General features: G+C 31.4%; 1 protein-coding gene across 2 annotated transcripts in view; it reads right to left on the bottom strand.

Annotated features, from left to right (window-relative positions):
• Window positions 1-3,572: 3,572 nt before the first annotated feature.
• Window positions 3,573-18,350, bottom strand: part of LOC111058451 (transcription factor E2F1) — a 32,477-nt gene continuing 17,699 nt past the window's right edge. For both annotated transcript variants that reach the window (XM_039440057.1, XM_039440059.1), the window contains exons 8-10: window positions 15,986-16,327; window positions 14,868-15,054; window positions 3,573-5,076 (exon numbers count right to left, since the gene is read on the bottom strand). In XM_039440057.1, the coding sequence (XP_039295991.1) occupies window positions 4,943-5,076; window positions 14,868-15,054; window positions 15,986-16,327 (663 nt within the window). In that variant the 3' untranslated portion in view covers window positions 3,573-4,942. The remainder of the gene's footprint in view (window positions 5,077-14,867; window positions 15,055-15,985; window positions 16,328-18,350) is intronic.

Raw genomic sequence — 18,350 nt, 5'->3', positions numbered from 1 at the left:
CGAACCTGTACCAAGTGGAAATTAATGATAGATAAATAGTACTGTATTTGGTTAAAATGCGAATGATAAACTGGAGTAGAATCACAATAAAAAAAATGAACAAAAATAGATGAAAACCTACAAGATTTAAGACTAGAAATATTTAAAAAAAAAACTAGTAGTTAACTACAAAATAGATTTGGTGATGAAATTTTTATGATTTTAAAAAGGATGAAATGACATAGAAGTGGATTTGTTATAAACAAAATATAGAAGCCATGACGAAAACAATTAAAATCAAGACTAAAACGGATGATAATCATAATCATCACTGGTAAAATTTTGGTAAAACACTGAAAAGAGAAAACGTGAAGTGTTGGGAAAGTAAAAGCAATGAAATGATAAAATTTTTAAAAAAACGGGATAGAATTCAAACATTTCTCATTTTTGAAAACCTGCCCTTAGTCAATTAGCAAGATTGCTCAACTTTGAAAAATATTTACAATATTCATGAACGGTCAATACACGCACAATATTATTGCTTGAGTTTACTATTTTAATGATCAATAAAATTCAATCAATGGCAAAAATTATGATAGTTCCTGGTTGTGTTATGTTAATATTTATAATCATTATAACATACCAAATGAATGGTAACCACAAATTTGGGCCACTCAACATGATCCGCAAATTTCAGTAACGCTCAACAAATTTAACGTTTGATTTAGTTCAAATTGTGGAAAGTTCAGTTGGAAGAAAATAAAAGCTATCAATGATCTTTCAAACCAGTTTCTTATAGATATTCAAACTCGTAATTGGTCGCTAATTAAACTTTTATTGCCGATCAAATATGTTCTAGTGGACTTGAACAAAAATATTGTGCATGTGATTGTATAGATGCATTTCATTTTATACCTTTAGTGATGGTTATCGTATATCAGAATTTCTTTCTCTTAATTCTGTTCCCTCCCTCCCATAACTCTTTCATATTTCAAGCGCGAATGACTTCAACTTCAAAAAACTATAAATTAGGGCACTCTTAGTGCAGGCATACTTACAGACTACGCATAATTATTCAAGCACTTGAACAAGTCTTTCCAAATTGTTTCTTCATTATAGTTAATAAACGTAATGATTATTAATATTATTGTTACACTTATCGTTAAACGAGTTGGGAAAGGCTACAAAAGACGTCTCTTAAAAACTAGGTAGTTAATTTTATAGTATATATTATATATTACAACTTCCATACAAAATTCACACAAACAAGTTTCTAACTTGAAACCTTCAACTAATCACTGTCAATCATACATACATTACACGCATACATGAAATATCTACAAGATTTATATCGCAAATTTTTACAAGAGTCGGATAAACACATGAAATGCAAGTGTTATTTACAGGATACTATTTTTTATAATTAGATATTGTTAGAGACTATTTGTTTTTCGATAACAATTAATCATTTTCAGTAAATATATTATTAATGTAATTCAAAATTGTGTTTGAAACTTCAATTATATAATATTATATTTGTACATTCTTTGTTAATATTATCTAGAAGTAGTTAATAAATTAACAATGAGTAATTTCTTTACAGGTCCACTGTCACTAACTGAAAAACTCAAAAGTATGAATAAAATTAATTGAAATCATACAAGAAATATTTCAATTTCATAATTATTTGATGTCAGGCATAGTTCTAGCAAAAACTATATTATACGACTCTTGTAAAAATTTGCAATAAAATTAATAAAACATTCTATTAATATCATTATTATTTATCATAAGAAGCGTTTCAATCGATTTTAAACGAAAATGTCTCCACAAGTTTTCGAGTTCAGATTCAATAGTGATGAAAAATGTTTGCAGATAATAATTCTTAAATAGATTAGGGACAGTTATTGTTGTTGAATAATAAACAAATACCAAATATTGCAAGAGATTGAACTTGAAGATTCTATGAAAAGAAATCGAACCCAGGCTACAAAAATTTATTTGCAACAATTAATATTCAATTAGAACAAATTCAATGTTGCAAGCCTACGTTTGTTGAGCACAAGAAATTACAGTTTTTCAGAGATCTAGTAGAAACAAGAAACATTTTTCAACTATTGAATCATCATCAAAACCTAGATGTTGACGTATGACATCCACTAAACGTTATTTTTGTACTACAGTAACTTGATGCTGACTGTCAATTTCAAAATACTTTCCGAGATTCAATAAATCCCACTAATTTGATACGCTACTGTAAACAACCTATATGTTAAGAGTATTTTTTGTCATAACTTGACTATTGGAAAATTGCGATTTTTATCTAGATGTTATAGGCGATGTTCTACGTGTTATAGGCAATTGTAAAGATAATTTACACCTATAATGAGGTCTACGTTATAGTGGCAGTGGAGAAAGATAGGAGAACAACGTTGCCGATCCAGGTTTATTGATGTAATATCAAACTGTTCATTCTCGTTTGAAATAATCAATTATATTTTATTAAGCTAGAAATTATATTTATCAATAATTTCAAAATTGAGATGAAATAATTTAATTAATTATTAACTCTACATTGTTAGAAGACGATCTGGCAACAGAGCAAATCGAGAAAGAGATAGCGCTATCAGCTTTCTTGAATGATAGACAAGGATAGCAATACCATTGCTAATTAAACACTGCCATTATAACGTGGACCTCAATATAGATACAATTCACTAGTGTTAATCTCACCATGGCTATATCAATATGGTATTCAAGTTCGATGGATATCATCTTTTTATCACAGATAATCCAAGACAATAGATAAAAATATTTTATCAAACTGGCTATATTTGATCGATTAGTAGTCCTTTGAAGTTTGAAGATTCGAATTTAAAAATCAATCTAATCTACTAGACTGAAAAACCTAAGACGACAGAATTTCATTAGAAAAGTCTATGTTAAATGTACGGTGTCAAAAACTAGATGTTTATTAATAGTCTATTGAACTTACCGTCGAGTTCAATCAAGGCTTTAAATTTAAAAATCATACACTGAAAAACCTAGTTTCATGACCAGCTAGACATTTCATTGAAACGGTATTATTGTCTAATATTGAATATCAAGAACTAATGTTAAATTTTAGTTTCTTCAAGGTTAAGCTAAAGGTTTATTCAAGATTGAGGGTTAAGCGGCAGAAAAGGGAAACTACAAGTAAGAGTTTTCAGGTTAAATTCAACTCAATCTTCTACTGATAAAATTCTGAAATTGACAGTCACTTGTTCTCCCCTCTACCAATTATACACTGGGATCAATGTTGGTTGAAATTTGCTTAAAAAATGTACACATGCTAACAAGACAACAGGATTGATATTAAAGCTTTAACTACGGATTGAAGATTAATTATTTCAGTTTTGCGGTAACCCAGTTAGAATCAACAATTTTGGCGCCAAAATTTCCCGCCATATTTCAATATATTTAGACACCACCATCTTACACGAGTTCTAATATAACCAATCTCTGTCTGTAGAAGAAATATTGTATTTAATTCGAAAGTAAAGCTCCTCTGTTGCACTCGCAAAAAGTATTGCTCTCTATTTTATTTTTATTTATATAACTATTTTGCTCGAGCAATAGAGTGGCACTACATGCTTTTAGTACATGAATAGCTATATAGCAACAAGCTATCATAGCTATATAATTACAAGATATAAATCAACAAAAGAGATCTTATTATTTATGGTTTTGTTTGGACAGTGAGTTATCCCGCCATAATTCGGTTGGACGTTAAAGCACGCAGTTTTCCAAAATTTTGTATCGAAAATAAATTTAACAAGACTATTTGCGGCCTAAATTTACAACCGCCTACAATATTATGCCATGAAAACAGTTGGACAAGGAAAATGTCTGCGGCAAATTTTCCCGCCAAAACGGAATTTGATACAACTATTCGTGTTATAAAACTACGATTTCACTATGAATACTTACAGCATTCATTCCACCACTGATTCATTTTTTTTTCTGACAACCTTTCATAGAAATTATGGCGGAAAATTTTGTTCTCAATTTCTAACATTTATGGCACAAGATATACTTCAATTTCATGTTTTGGACTTGACACAGCATTTAACATGAGTTTTGAGCCAATCTAGGAAGAAAGTTTGACCGCAAATACTCTTGTTTTTTTTTCAAAATTGACACAACTTTTAGCGGCAAATTTTCAAATTGTGACGGAAAATCTTCTCACCATTTCAATGATCAACTTTTGGCGGGAAATGGCGCCAAAACTTTCATTTTGGCGGGAAAAGTTCAGCTCTTTCATTTTGGCGTCAATCTAGGAAACTATCGAACAATTTCATGTTTTGGATTTTACACAGCATTTTACATTTTGAACCAATCTAGAAAGTTTGACAGCAAATACTCTTGTTTTTTTTTTCAAAATTGACACGACTTTTAGCGGCAAATTTTTAAATTGTGAAGGGAAATATCCTCAATATTGGTCAACGATCAACTTTTGGCGGGAAATGGCGTCAAATCTTTCATTTTGGCGTCAATCTAGGAAACTATCAAAGTAGTGTATCATCCTACTTAAGTGTTACTTTTGCCAAAATTTTATTATTACTTTGCTTAATATTGTCACATGATCTTGTTAATTATATTGTACTGTATACTTCTAAAATGTTGTACTTTTGTTAACTTTACTATTGTTATTATTTTGTGATTGTAGAAATGTCTAAATTATTGCGAAAATAATTCCAATGATCAACTTTTGGCGGGAAATGGGGCGTCAAAACTTTCATTTTGGCGGGAAATGTATAGCTCTTTCATTTTGGCGTCAATCTAGGAAACTATCATAGTATGCAAATATATCAGTTTCGAATATTTTCTGCAATTTTATCCTTAGCCTAATATATCGCATATTCCAATCCGGTTGCCCGTTAGTATAGTGTACACATAATGCCTAGAACCTGTGTTAGGGTTGTTAGTAGTCGAATTCGAAGAGGTCCCTGAGACCCTCGTTGTGATCCAGAGTGTAAATGTAGTCGGCTTCGGAGAGAGGCGGCTCGAGCAGCATGAACGGTTCGGAGAACGGCTCGGTGAACGACGAGAACGGTTCTGCAAACACAATCAATACATACATCAAGCATGACCAAAATACAAGAATCATTTCAAAGCTGCAGTCAGCTCCATTTTTTTTTTTAATGTAAAAACCATTTGAGCAGTCAGATTTACTTCTGCAGCAGTATGCTCTTCATTATTATCCATTTTTACAAAAATAGAAAAATCATTTCAAAACTACGTTTCTGCAAATAGCTGTGGCTTGGTACAAAAACTACCAATGTCAATTTTTTTCAAAAATGAGTTTAATACCGTACACTAATAAATCACTAATATCGATTATTTTCAGTTCCAGAAGTGCCAATGTCCTATCTCAAATCAATAAAAAGTTATACAATTTATACTACCAATGTCATGATTTAGTAAGTTAGTTTTAGTATTTGGTAATTCCACTCTCAGAGTGTAAAAACTACCAATGAAGACATATGCTTTTAGATTGTCATTCATACTCCGTGCCAGAACTACCAATGTCGACTTCTGCACTTCTAGCACTCGCATTTCCGTATCGAAATGCCGTAGTTCAAAAATACAAGGTGAACTTTCAAGCTGATTTGTGAGAAAGTTGATATTTTGACATAGATAGTTCTTGCACCGAGCCACAGAGGTATGCACTTCATTATTATACATTTAAAAAAAATGTACATAATTGAAATGATCGAAAGAGAAAACTAATAAGGACAACTAGTGGTATTTCTCTCCCGAATTTAGATCTTCAGTTTCACTAAATTGTCAGTCCGAAAATATTTTTATAGCCATATTTTCGACTATGGATGTTTCGAATAGCAAAACTAAATATTAATTATTCTACTAAAATAGAAAATATTTACTCAAGTTATTAAAGAAAATATTGAACAAGGACCGAAAAACAAACTTATTATTAGAAGCACAGTTGCAATTAAAATAATATTTACAATGTTGTAAGGGGCTTGAGTCACTTCTATCAAAATCATATGCATTATTAGTGAGATTCACGAGATGGACTGTGGGAATGATATGACTAGCGGAGTGCCAATTTTCATAATTCCACCGCCACCTATAGCCTAGTACATAGCATGATACAAGACATCTAAGTATATCTGATATGATATCAATATATTGTTAGTTTCTATTGAATTAATGATCTATAAATTTAAAAAAATGTCTATGATTAATCAACCAGAACTTGTACGGAATGGATAGAGGAGAGTACGAAAGTACGAAATACTTCATGATAAAAAAATTAGTTTCGGCATTAACATTTAAAGATGTTTTATATTTTTGTTATTTGATCGTTTTATGAGAATTTAATTGAACTTAAAAATTCACAACTCCAGTTAATAATTATTACTTTGGACTTCAAATAAATGAATAATTATGAACATAATCTTAGACAGCTTATATATAATTTTAAATTAGGGATAGAAACAGTCTTGGCGAATGCCTGTTGTGGTTCATCCCGAATTTCGCAATTGATTAATGCCAGTAAATGAATGAATGAGCATCATTTGAAAAACTAATCAAGAAGAGCTACCTATTTAGAAACAAATTATAACGGTCATAAAGCCCCGTGCTGCAAACTAAGGTTTGCACAGACAGTTATTTTCAAAAAAATCCAAATAGCTTGAGGTAACAGAGAAGGGAGAGTCAGTTAAAATTGAACTTACTCTAAGTACACTTGAAGATTAATAATAAAATATGATATAAGTAAGTTTATAACAATATTCACTAATAATATCAATGAACTACATAACTTGTCATTTGTCGAAATAACTAATTAACTAAACTACATTACAATATACAAGAGGTGAATAGCAATTAAACTAGTCAGTGCATTGGAAGCATTAATAACACAAACAACTATTTTTATTATTTTTTTCACTATTATTCGCAAAATTGTGGAATTGATGTTGAATAATATCGATTGTAATTTATTAGATAGAAATATAATAGTTTAAAATTTAAACCAATAACGTTCCAAGGTTTCAACAGTATTTTATTGGGAATTAATTAAGCCAAGATTCAAGATTTTCAAAAGTCTTCTATTGTAGATTAATAAAATAATATTCCAAAATACTTGATATAGCCTAAAGTAAACTTTTCATAAGTCGAATGAGTTGATTATACATGCATTAGTGTGATAAAGCATTTCTAACGAAATAATAAATTGATGTTATTCAATCTTAAACTTCAAAGTTTTAAACTTTTGTATAAGAAACCAGACCAGATGTATTTCTGCTAGACTTTTGCACAGTGACAGTTTTAAACTAAATTTAATTTTAAACCGGATTAAATCCGTATCAAGTCTAGTTTGTTATAATGTGTTTCATTTTGAGTTTAAGCCACCAGCTGATTGAATCGAGTTTAAGCTTTGACTGTGCAAACGGCCTTAAAAGTTTATGGAGGTAAAGGAAAAAATCAGTCATTAAAATTAACAGTATTATTGGGGTAGAGTAATTACTAATAATAAAGTTTGAGATTGACAAAATGCACTAAATGTTTCATATAGCTTTAATAGAGTATAATAAATTTTTGTCAGACTAAAGTTTAGTTAAACTGAAGATTAAGTTAAACTTTAATCAAAGGATTGGGCTGATAATAAACCGATAGATATGTGAGGCTCTCATACAGTTGAACGTTCAGTCACAAGAAATCAGATTGTGAACAGCCGTAAAGTTTAGATATAATCATCGAGCCTGAAAAAGTTTTCTATTTGGATTTTATCCTTCAAATAATCAAACAGTTTCTAGTCAATTGTTCAGATACTATCTTCATTTGATAGGATAAAAGTACAGAAGTATTATATCAATTTAGTTTGAGTAAATCTAATTTTTTTGAAGCTAATAAAAAAGAAGCTAATAAGCTTTAAATATTCCAATAAGATTATTAATTTGTAGGGTAAATTTAGCCGGCAAGATAGCCGAGTTTACTAAGGTATTGCAATTTTCAGTCTGCTAGTGCTACATGGTTGCAGGCTCGAATCCCGCCGAATCCCATCGAATAGGCATGGACGTTTGATCATTACCCACGCACAAGCTAGGGTCATATTTTTTCAACAATATTCTATTCAAAATTATAAATGGCTATTCAATATTAATAAATATCAAGAAGGAGTCGTTCAATATTATTAATGAAAGCTGGAAGAATAATGATTGTTGTATTAAAATAGAATCTATTAAATTTCAAGTTTTTCAGACGTAATTTACCATTATTATTAGAATTATTTGCTTATGGAATTATTCATACTGAAAATGAACAGAAAAATAATTTGAAAATGAACATATATTTACAACTAGAGTACTGTACTGCACTTAGAACATGCATGTTACATTTGAAAAGAGTTATAAAAAATAAGTATTTAGTTCAATGAGAGTTGCAGAGTACCTAATTCTATCTAGAAGTTCACAAACAATCAAGTTTTATATTAATCTCAAGGATGATATAAAACTGTAAATAATAGTAAAAATTCATTGGTGTTATTTTTCATTTGAAGATATAAATTAATATTGATAGATCATATTCATATTTTTATTTTTCAAGAAAATTTCTTTTTCATTCTCATACATTATTAAATTTCGTTGATCTCTATTCATAAATTCCTTGCTTATTTCATTTCCATTCTATGAAAAATTATATATCACAAATAAATAATTACAATAAACAGCACATCTAACACTAAAGTCTTGCTTTCCAATGAATTTATGCTCTGTTGGACAGAAAGAGAATTTCATTGATTTTAATGATTGTCTTCACACATTTTCATTCAGCTAATGTCTGAAAACTCTCATAGGAACCAACGATATCATTTTCCTACAAGCAGAAATTGATTGGAAAGAAGTGCACAACACTAAGTGCCGGTTGCACAAAAAGCGGTTAAATTTTAACCGTGATTAATTTGAGGAGAACCAATCAGAGAAGCCATCTTTTCTAAAAGCCTTCCCTGATTGGTTCTCGTGAAATTAATCACGGTTAAAATTTAACCGGCTCTTGTGCAACCGGACCTAACAGCTATCTGATTAATAACAAACATGCATAGAGTATTAACACAAGCAATCCATAACATATTAATATTGATTAATCAGTTAAATCCATCCAGGAATGTTAGAGAGAGACGTCGGGTGAGTTGAGAGAGATAGAGAGCGTGAACCACACGTCCGGTTAAGCTGAATGCTATGGTGCTACATTGGCGCATATTCAAGCTGTGTCACCACAACATCCAGCGAAACCGAGCCGCGCATGCGCAGAAAAGCTAGAATTAAACGCAAAGCAAGCCAGGCAGCCAGGAGTCATTGCCTAGGACTATTAGTAAATATCAAGTTCAAAAAAGTTACATCACAAAATTAGGTTTCAAGAAATGTTCCAGTGGATTCAGTACCATCACTTCAGACTATGGTGAGATTTGAAATAAAATTTAATAAACATTAATTATTCACTGTCAGAATTCCTTATGAATAATATAGATGCCATAATACTGAAGGTTGATCTCACCACTGTAAATCGATATTACAACAATCGATAATCGTATTTCTCGTATCATAGTTTTTAACGCAACTTCAAATTGTACTGTAGATTATTATTTTTCAAGTTAGAGTAAATATGTGTATTTTTCACATGATAAATATGTGAAGTCTGTAGTTAAAATTGGTAATTATCTTGTAAAAAATATATTCAATAGTCTAGAATGCACCCAAATGTATATAGAGAAAAATAAATAAAAGAAAATTTATGAAAAATTACTTTGTAACTCAAGTACTTTGTAGAGCTTAGTGGTGGTACTGGTATCACTTTTTGGGACATCCCTTATCAATAACTTTATATTAATATCTTAAATGTTATAATTAAAACTAATTACATTCATATAATTGAAAATTACAGTCTTGGAGGACAGTCATAACTCTGAAAATCTTATGATCAAGAATAATGTATTATAAGAAGAAAAAGTGATTACAAAAATATTGTCAAATCCACAAAAATAAGTTTATTTAAAACCAGGCTCGTGTTTCAACGCCATACTTGGCATCATCTTTAGTGAAAACTTTGAAATTTTTGTAAATAATATTATAAGTTATAGCAGGACTTCCTATACACCTGGTAATTGGAGGTCCTGGTTATACCATAGAGAATAGATATTATAAGATATGAGATGCTATATTTTCTCTTTGGTTATACATTAAAGTAGTTCCATGAACTTTACATTTCTCAAGCGACAACACACTATAGTAAGAATCATTTTCAAGTGTCAGCATTCGTCGAATGAGAACCATTGATGTTATTTATAAGGAATTCTGATAATTTCAAATAAATTTCATTATACTGTTATTCCAGCTTATTATGAGTTACAAAGTATAGAATGAAATCATATTATCATTGATCAATTACATTAAACTTACTTTACTGATTGATTAAAAATGTTAAAAGGAATCTTGACTATGAAATTATAAGAATCATTGTACTGCATTCAACAAATTCAAATATAAATTAATGATAATACAAATAGAAATCTAAGTACCCTTTTTAAAATTATTTGTTTCAAATAATGACTTGATAATGGCATACATAAAATTATTTAGTCACAACATATCTAGACTAAAAGGGGTACTTCGATTTCTATTCTTATTCAAGAGCAGCCCTAAAGAAAAAAGATAAGTTAATGATACATCTACAGTCAGTAAATCAAAGTTGGATAAATTGAAGTTTTGATTATAATTTGTTCAACAGTGATTGAGTTTTGTCAGCACAGTTCAAAATGATGACACTGTTTTTCAATCATTCATGATGTGAAAACAATACTATGATGTACCGGTATGTAAAAGAAGGGGAATAAAACATTTTAAACATCAAGATGAACAATAAAAGTTTCCCGTACTTTCATATGGAAATGTGACAATTGATAATAATGAATTTATATTTGACTATGTTTATTTCAAACAATTGAATCGGCCTGAGGAGAAAGGGAACATGTCAAAATTTTTCATTTTTTATGGTTGAAATGAGTTGTTTACTGTGGGATACATCGATTGGAGTTGAAAGGGAACATGTCAGCATTCTCTTTATACCAGAAACAGATATAGTATTTTTGCTGTACTGGAGTGGAAGGGAACTAGTCATGATACACATGTTCCCTTTCAACGCCGAAAATTAGCTGTTTGTCAGTTGTGATTTTTATGCTAGTGTTAGGTTACCTTCGATTCACGCGTTGCTTTGAGGTTAGATTGCTTTGGGTTGAGGTGTTTATTGTAAAAGTTGAAGAGTGATAATTTATAATATCATCATGAGTAATAGGAAGTTAACAAAAACTCAATTTTAAGGGGGTGAATCTTATATAAGTGCTTATACTGGATTAAAATTGTTGTCTTAAAAGAGTTTGCACCCTAATGACAAAAAACAATATTGAAATTATCAATAGTCTACTTTGATCTGTATTCAGTTTTTTCTCTCCCCTGAAAACTTCTTATTTTTGACATGTTCCCTTTCTATTCTGACCGATTCAATTAAACTCCAAATTATAACCGGCATTGAAAAATCATTAAATCTTGCAATAGTATTAAAAGTTGAATGAAAAACTTCAATAGTTTAATACATAACTGAATAATTTTCAGCAAATCATCTTAAACATGAGACATTGCCAACAACTTTGAAATTAAAAATACCGACGAAATTTCCACGCCTACACCTGGAAGTCGAAATTCGCATTTAGGTACCCAGGATCTCGGGGCTGAAACTGTGATGCCCTTTTTCAAAATTCGACAATCCCAGCTTCAGCCCCAAACCTAGAACCTTTTTCCAAGGGGTTTCAGAATTTTGAAACCAACCAGAGAGTATTGATGAAGTGGAGATCGCTAAATAAATGCTAGAAATTCAAGCTGAATACATACAATCTTAAGGTTAGCACTACATCAAAATCACAAAATAATCTATTTCAGACATGATTTTTTAACAAATTAATATTTGTTTATAACACCTGGCTTGACTATTTATAATATAAACTCAAATTAATTTTAATAGGACTATAATAAAACATTGATCAATGTAATAAATTTCAAAATAATCAAAGACAATAGTTATTTGGATGGAAAACACGTTGTAATAGTTAATGTTGTAAAAAAGTTCATAGTTGTAAAAGTATAATGTTACTCTCAAGCCGCTATTAAAAAATATAATCCATCATTATATTATGTTATGACATAAAGACAAATTCATATAGCCTAACGAAATGTCACATGAAAAAACATTTCATCACAGATATAAAACAATTTTAATTGCTATACTATTTGTGGTTTAATTTATCTAGCATTCCATCATCGGAGTCACAAGCAAGCAAATCTATTAGAAAAAGTGCAAAATACTAATATATTTGAGAAGCAGTGCACTAGAGAAGTGAGAAAGAGAACTTTAGCTATAAGTACAATACAGAATCATGCAGAAATAAAAAAATATTTTTAACAAGCTCAATCAATATTAAGAATATGGACAGGATAATTGTATCAGAATTTTTAGAAAAATTTAAATTTGAAACCAAAGTGCCTAGGAAAATTGGGTGTTTCCAGACTTGTTCTCACAATATTATTTTAATGAGTATTTGCACAAATGAATAAGCATTGTAATACAAAATCTTGAAATGAGGGATTGTTTTCCAAACAATTTTGAATGAAAACGGGAACAATTATTTCAAAACTTTAGTTCAAATAGTAGTGAGATCTGGCAATCTTTGACCTTAATTTAAATTTGAAAATGAATAATCACATTCAAGGTTAAGGATTTACAAAGCAATTACTTACAAGATGCAAATAAAGTTTATTACAAAACATAACAAATTATAGACTAAAAGTGTTTTCTGTACAAAACAAAATATTTACATATTTACAAGAATCAAACAAATTCTATTTACATTTAATTGAAAAAAAAACTCCTCTTCTGAAAAACGTTAAGAAATCAGAGATTTCTGAAGATTGTCAAAGAAATAATTTGGATAATAAGCTATACAACATGCATTTTCATGGAATGAAAAGAATATAATAAAAAACTGACATGTCATTAAATTTTTATGTTACAACAGCAACAAAAGTATAAGTGAACAAGGTGAAATATAATACTGTATAGGAGATGATCTAAATTCGGTTGTCTGGTTAACAGCTTAACATGCGACAAATTATTCGATACTTCATTTAATGATAAGAGGAATTCAATACTGTTCCTTCAAAAGAATTGAAAAGAAAGTGTTCATTTATATACAGAAGCAGCTCTTTACTTGAAGAAGCGAGATAATTTTGGATAAGAATAGAAATAACATTTTCAATCATACAAATTGTATTAACATGCAACTAACAGTTCTATTTTATTTGCACTTCATTTTGCACATTTCAGTTTTCAAATAATTAGATTATCAATTGATATATTTTTTAAAACAAACATGTTTCAACTCTAGTTAGAGATGACTCGATAACTCACAAACAAATTGAAGAGTAAGTACGTTTATTTCGAGGACAATAGTTTGGTGTTTCATTAAATTATCATAGAATTCTTTGTAAATTTCCTCTTATTTTCGTAGGAAATCTTTGATTTTCAAGAGTTGTTTATTTGTCATTATATTTACGTGAAATGCATATTAGGAATTACATTTGCAGGTGACTACAATATATTATATTTTAAAGCTCTTAAATGATAGTATAGATTTTCTATATGATGTCTATCTGATGAATGAAGTTGCATTTCGTGAGGTCAACAATATTGTTTATAAGTTATCTGCTTCTAAATAGGAAATTGTTTGTTACAACTGAGTAATTATTACTGTGAGAAATAAATCATTTATGAAGCGTCAATGAATATGTTGCATTTTTCTTGAGTAAAATACCCAAAAAACTTGTTATTGTTTGAATAGATCAATATGAATGAATTGAGTTACTATTGAACGTATATTATCTTTGTAGTTTGTTTTTGGCGAGATATGAAGTACTTATGGGTGCAAACATGTCGGAGCGGCGATAAAGCTGGAGTGTTGCATTTAATGCGTGTAATTGGACGGTGGCACACTCTGGTAGCGAATAGTGGAGCACTATAAGAGCCATTATTCAAATACATATATTACATTTATCACTCTCAAGCTTGAATGAAGCCATGAGTTTAATAGACATGGCTGTCTGTGAGCCTTTATATGTATGTCAATAAATAAATAAAATCTTCTCCGCTCCACTATGCTAGCAACTCTATGGCAGGCAACTGGAAGTAATCCAGCAGAAAACGGAACCAATCAAGCAGAACTCGGAGACAGACCGAAAGCGGAAGAAGATGAGCAGAAACAGGAAGCAGGCAGACAACCAAAAATAAGCAGGGTTGGTGCCGGTTGCACAAAAGCCTGTTGAATTTTAACGGTGATTAATTCCAAGAGAACCAATCAGAGAAGACTTCTTTTCGAAAAAGCCTTCTCTGGCTGGTTCTCATGAGTTTAATCACGATTAGAATCATAGCCAACTCTAATACAAGGCCCTAGCCTACGATATTGCAACGTCGCAGTATCTAAACATGATTGGTGAAAAAGATTTAAAAAAAATACCAGCTGATCTTTTTCAACATTCATGTATTGGATTGTAGGCCTACACTGCGACGTTGCAATATCGTAGGCTAGGGCCTTTTATTAGATTTGGCTAAGTTAGAATTTGAGAGGCTTTTGTACAACCGGGCCTTAATATACTAGAAGCAAGCAAGACAACCGGAAGCAGGCAGGCAGAAACCGAAAGTAAACTAGCAGGCGACCGGAAGTAAGCAGGCAGACGACTGGAAGTGAGCAACCGGTCAAAAGCTGACGACACAATTACCGGAAGTGTGCTGGTCGTCGGTCATGAGTTGATAGCCGGAGTAGTCGTCCTCCTCGGAGATGAGACCCCGCGCACGACTGCTACTCCCCACCCCTCCTCCTCCCGCTCCGCCGCCATCCGACATGGGCTCCGGCTTGATCAGCATCTGCCACGTCTCGTCCTCCAGGGCCGACGACGGTAGCAGGTCCTAAATTCATAAGAAAAGTATATTCATTATTCATATAAAATATAGAAATTGGCAATTTTTTGTGTATTGGAATATGGGCTTAAGTACACTCAACAATAAATTTTCCATTTTTCGACCGAATTTGACTTATGATGCATGATTTTGGACCGTCTTGACGAGCCGAGAAGAATGAAGTGTAGTACGATGAAATCTGAGCATTGTGTCAAAAGTTATAAGTGTTTGAAATTTAGATCCTTGAGCGCGCCTCTCCACTAGGAAATACTGAAATGCAGTGAATCTAACGGGTGATTCTCATAGAACATAATCTCATGAACTTATGTCATTGTGCGAAATATCAATGTGAGGACAATGTAGTTGGTGATGACGGTTGAAGCTGAAAATGAGGTGTTTTTCACAATACAAATAGCATTGTTGTCAGGTGTACCTGGAAATCTATATGAGCGCTCTACCTGATCTCAGATTGTAGAGCACAAAAATACCCCCAGGGGGATTTTGAATTATACATCTAAATGGTAACAATCGGAAGATATTGTTTATCAAAAACTAAAATTAATCAAAATTGATTTTTTTCTCCAAATTTCACTCATTTTTGAAAAATCATAACTCAGTACTCATTGGAGATAGAGTTCCGAATGATTTCATTTTATTCAGAATTTTATAATCTAAAAAAAGGCAAGAGCAAATTTTTCTGTCCGATTACGAGATTTGGCTGAAATAGCTGAAAACTGGAAAATGAGCCAAAAATACGAGGTTTTTGGGCCACCCGTATCTAGCACAAGGGAATTTTGCATAAAGAAATTGGTTCTGGACTTCTCTTAAGTACCCAAATAATATATTAAAAAATCAGTACTACAATATAAATTGCATGCACCAATGTATATAGTGATGACTGGACTAGAAGTAGTATAATAATATATGAAAAACGAATTACCTGTGGACTATCAGCAGCCGACGTGCTAGGCACCATGGCATCGAAGGGATCTTGCAACCGTTGCTCAACACTGTTGCTTTGCTGTTGCCTGATATCCAGTGAGGAGGCAACCAGTCGCTCCTCCTCCTGCAAGAGACGGCGACTGAGTGCTCCTCCTGCTGCTATCACCTCCTCATCCTCCTCCTCCTCAGCAGCGTAGCAGGGCTCGTTTTTGGGCAGGAGGAGTGGGGATGGTGAGCGGGGGGTGGGGTCCTCCTTGACCGGCGACAAGCACTCGTCTGTCTCGGGACACAGGAACACCTCGATCTCACCCGAGCTGCTCTTCATGTTCATTGTGTACTTCTGTTCAAAGAAAAAAAAAATCATAAGAATATTTCAAAAAAATCTCGTGTGGTACACTCACACAGCTTTCCTTGCTCATTGAACTGTAAGCCTCATTCTTAAACGAGAATTATTTAGGGGAGTAACATAATGACGTTTGGCGGCTACATATTTAAAACTACGATCATACTATTGTATATAATCGTTTTCAGAGTAAATTTTTCCTTTGTGTAAATTGTGAAATTCGATGATATTTTTATTAAGTCGTCAAAACAGTTGTTCTACAGATGAAATATCTCGACTATATTGTGTTCTTTTGAATAAACTGCTCTACCTACCTCATGTACGAGAAGGAGGTTACAAAGTCAATTTCTCAAGGATGGGGTAGACCCCCTGTTAGTTTCCCAGGAAGGAGACTCATGCCAGTTGATAGAGCTGATTAATAACTATACAGGGTATGAATTTGAAAAAAAATCGGTCAAGTCATTTTTGAGAAAATTGTGATAGAAATTCAACAAAATCCATTTTTTTTCAAGAATATTACGGAGCTCCTACAATTTTTCCAGAAATGAGACTCATGCCAGTTGATAGGGCTTATAAATAGCTATCCAGGGTATAAATTTTAAGAAAATCGTTACAGCCGTTTTCGAGGAAACGTTTTTTTATTAATTATCAGCCATTTTTCCGCCATCTTGAATTGAATTTTATTGAATTTCTTACTGTCAAATCCTCATGGTATAAGGACCTTAAGTTTAAAATTTCAAGTCAATCGGTTGATTAGGAATGGAGTTATCTTGTTCACAGACATACATACACACACAAACCAATCATGTTTTCGGACTCAGGGGACCTTGAAACGTATAGAAATCTTGAAATTAGGGTAGCTTAATTTTTTGGGAAGCAATACTTCCATTACTAATAGAGCAAGGAAAGTAATAAAATGGGGGCAAAATCTTCTCAAAATATAAAAAGCAATCTAGTCCCATAAAAAAAACATTTTTACCTCGCCTACATCTATAAAGGTGAGTACATAAAGTTTAATTTTTTTGGACAGAACATTTTAAATTCGGTGAGAGATATAAATCCATGAGATTTAGAGGATAAATTCTTCATGGTATTGTTGATAGAACAGAACAAAAACTATCTGAAAATATCAATTTTTAAGAAAGTTATTCAATTTACTAAAAATAACCAGAAATAACTTTTAGTTGAGTTACTTTTGGTAAATTGAATAACTTTCTCAAAAATTGATATTTTAAAAAGATTTTTGTTTTATTTAATCAACAATACCATGAAGAATTAATCCTCTTTATCTCTTACCGAATTTGAAATGTTCTGTCCCAAAAATTTAAACTTAAGATATCTCAAAAAGTAATTATCGAAAAAAAAATGTTTTCCTGAGAAAACTTTTTCATTTTCATAGCTTGATGATATACAAATCGAATAACTTTGAAAAATATCACCAGTAGAAAGTTGATTTTTAGCCTTTGCACAGGCTTAATAATGAATGGCAAGCTACCGGTTTCCCATCTTTAGCATGGATGTTAAGGATAAGGGTTTTGATGTCAACCTCCTAGCTAGTTCAAATGAAGCTGCAAAATCAAAAATTGTGTTCCAGACATTCTCTTCAAATTCCATAGTCAAAACAAAAGATTACACACACACACTCAACACTGAAACTGCTGCAACATTCCTAAAACAATTCATGAAATAGTGAATTATACATCAAATTGAAGAGAATTTAATGCTCTACAATTCAACGATTAGCATTCATTTTTTCAATTTATAGTTAGTTACTTATAAGCCCTGAAATAGCAAAAAGTTAGATGAAAAACTATTGAAAAAAAAAATTCAAACCTTTCAAAAACTTAAAAAAAAACTTGAATTTTGGCTTGAACAGACAGTAAAATTTGGAACAAAAAATGTCCTATACCATTGGATATCTTCTTATGCTCTATTTAAGAGCAAAAAGTTGGATGAAAATTTAAAAAAATTCAAACTTTTCAAAAACTCAACAAAAAAGAACTATGAGGACAATCGACTT

The sequence above is a fragment of the Nilaparvata lugens genome, chromosome 13 (genome assembly GCF_014356525.2).
Source record: "Nilaparvata lugens isolate BPH chromosome 13, ASM1435652v1, whole genome shotgun sequence".
Lineage (NCBI taxonomy): Eukaryota > Metazoa > Arthropoda > Insecta > Hemiptera > Delphacidae > Nilaparvata > Nilaparvata lugens.
The sequence above is the reverse complement of the archived record's forward strand: the minus strand, read 5'-3'. Positions and strand labels throughout refer to the sequence as shown.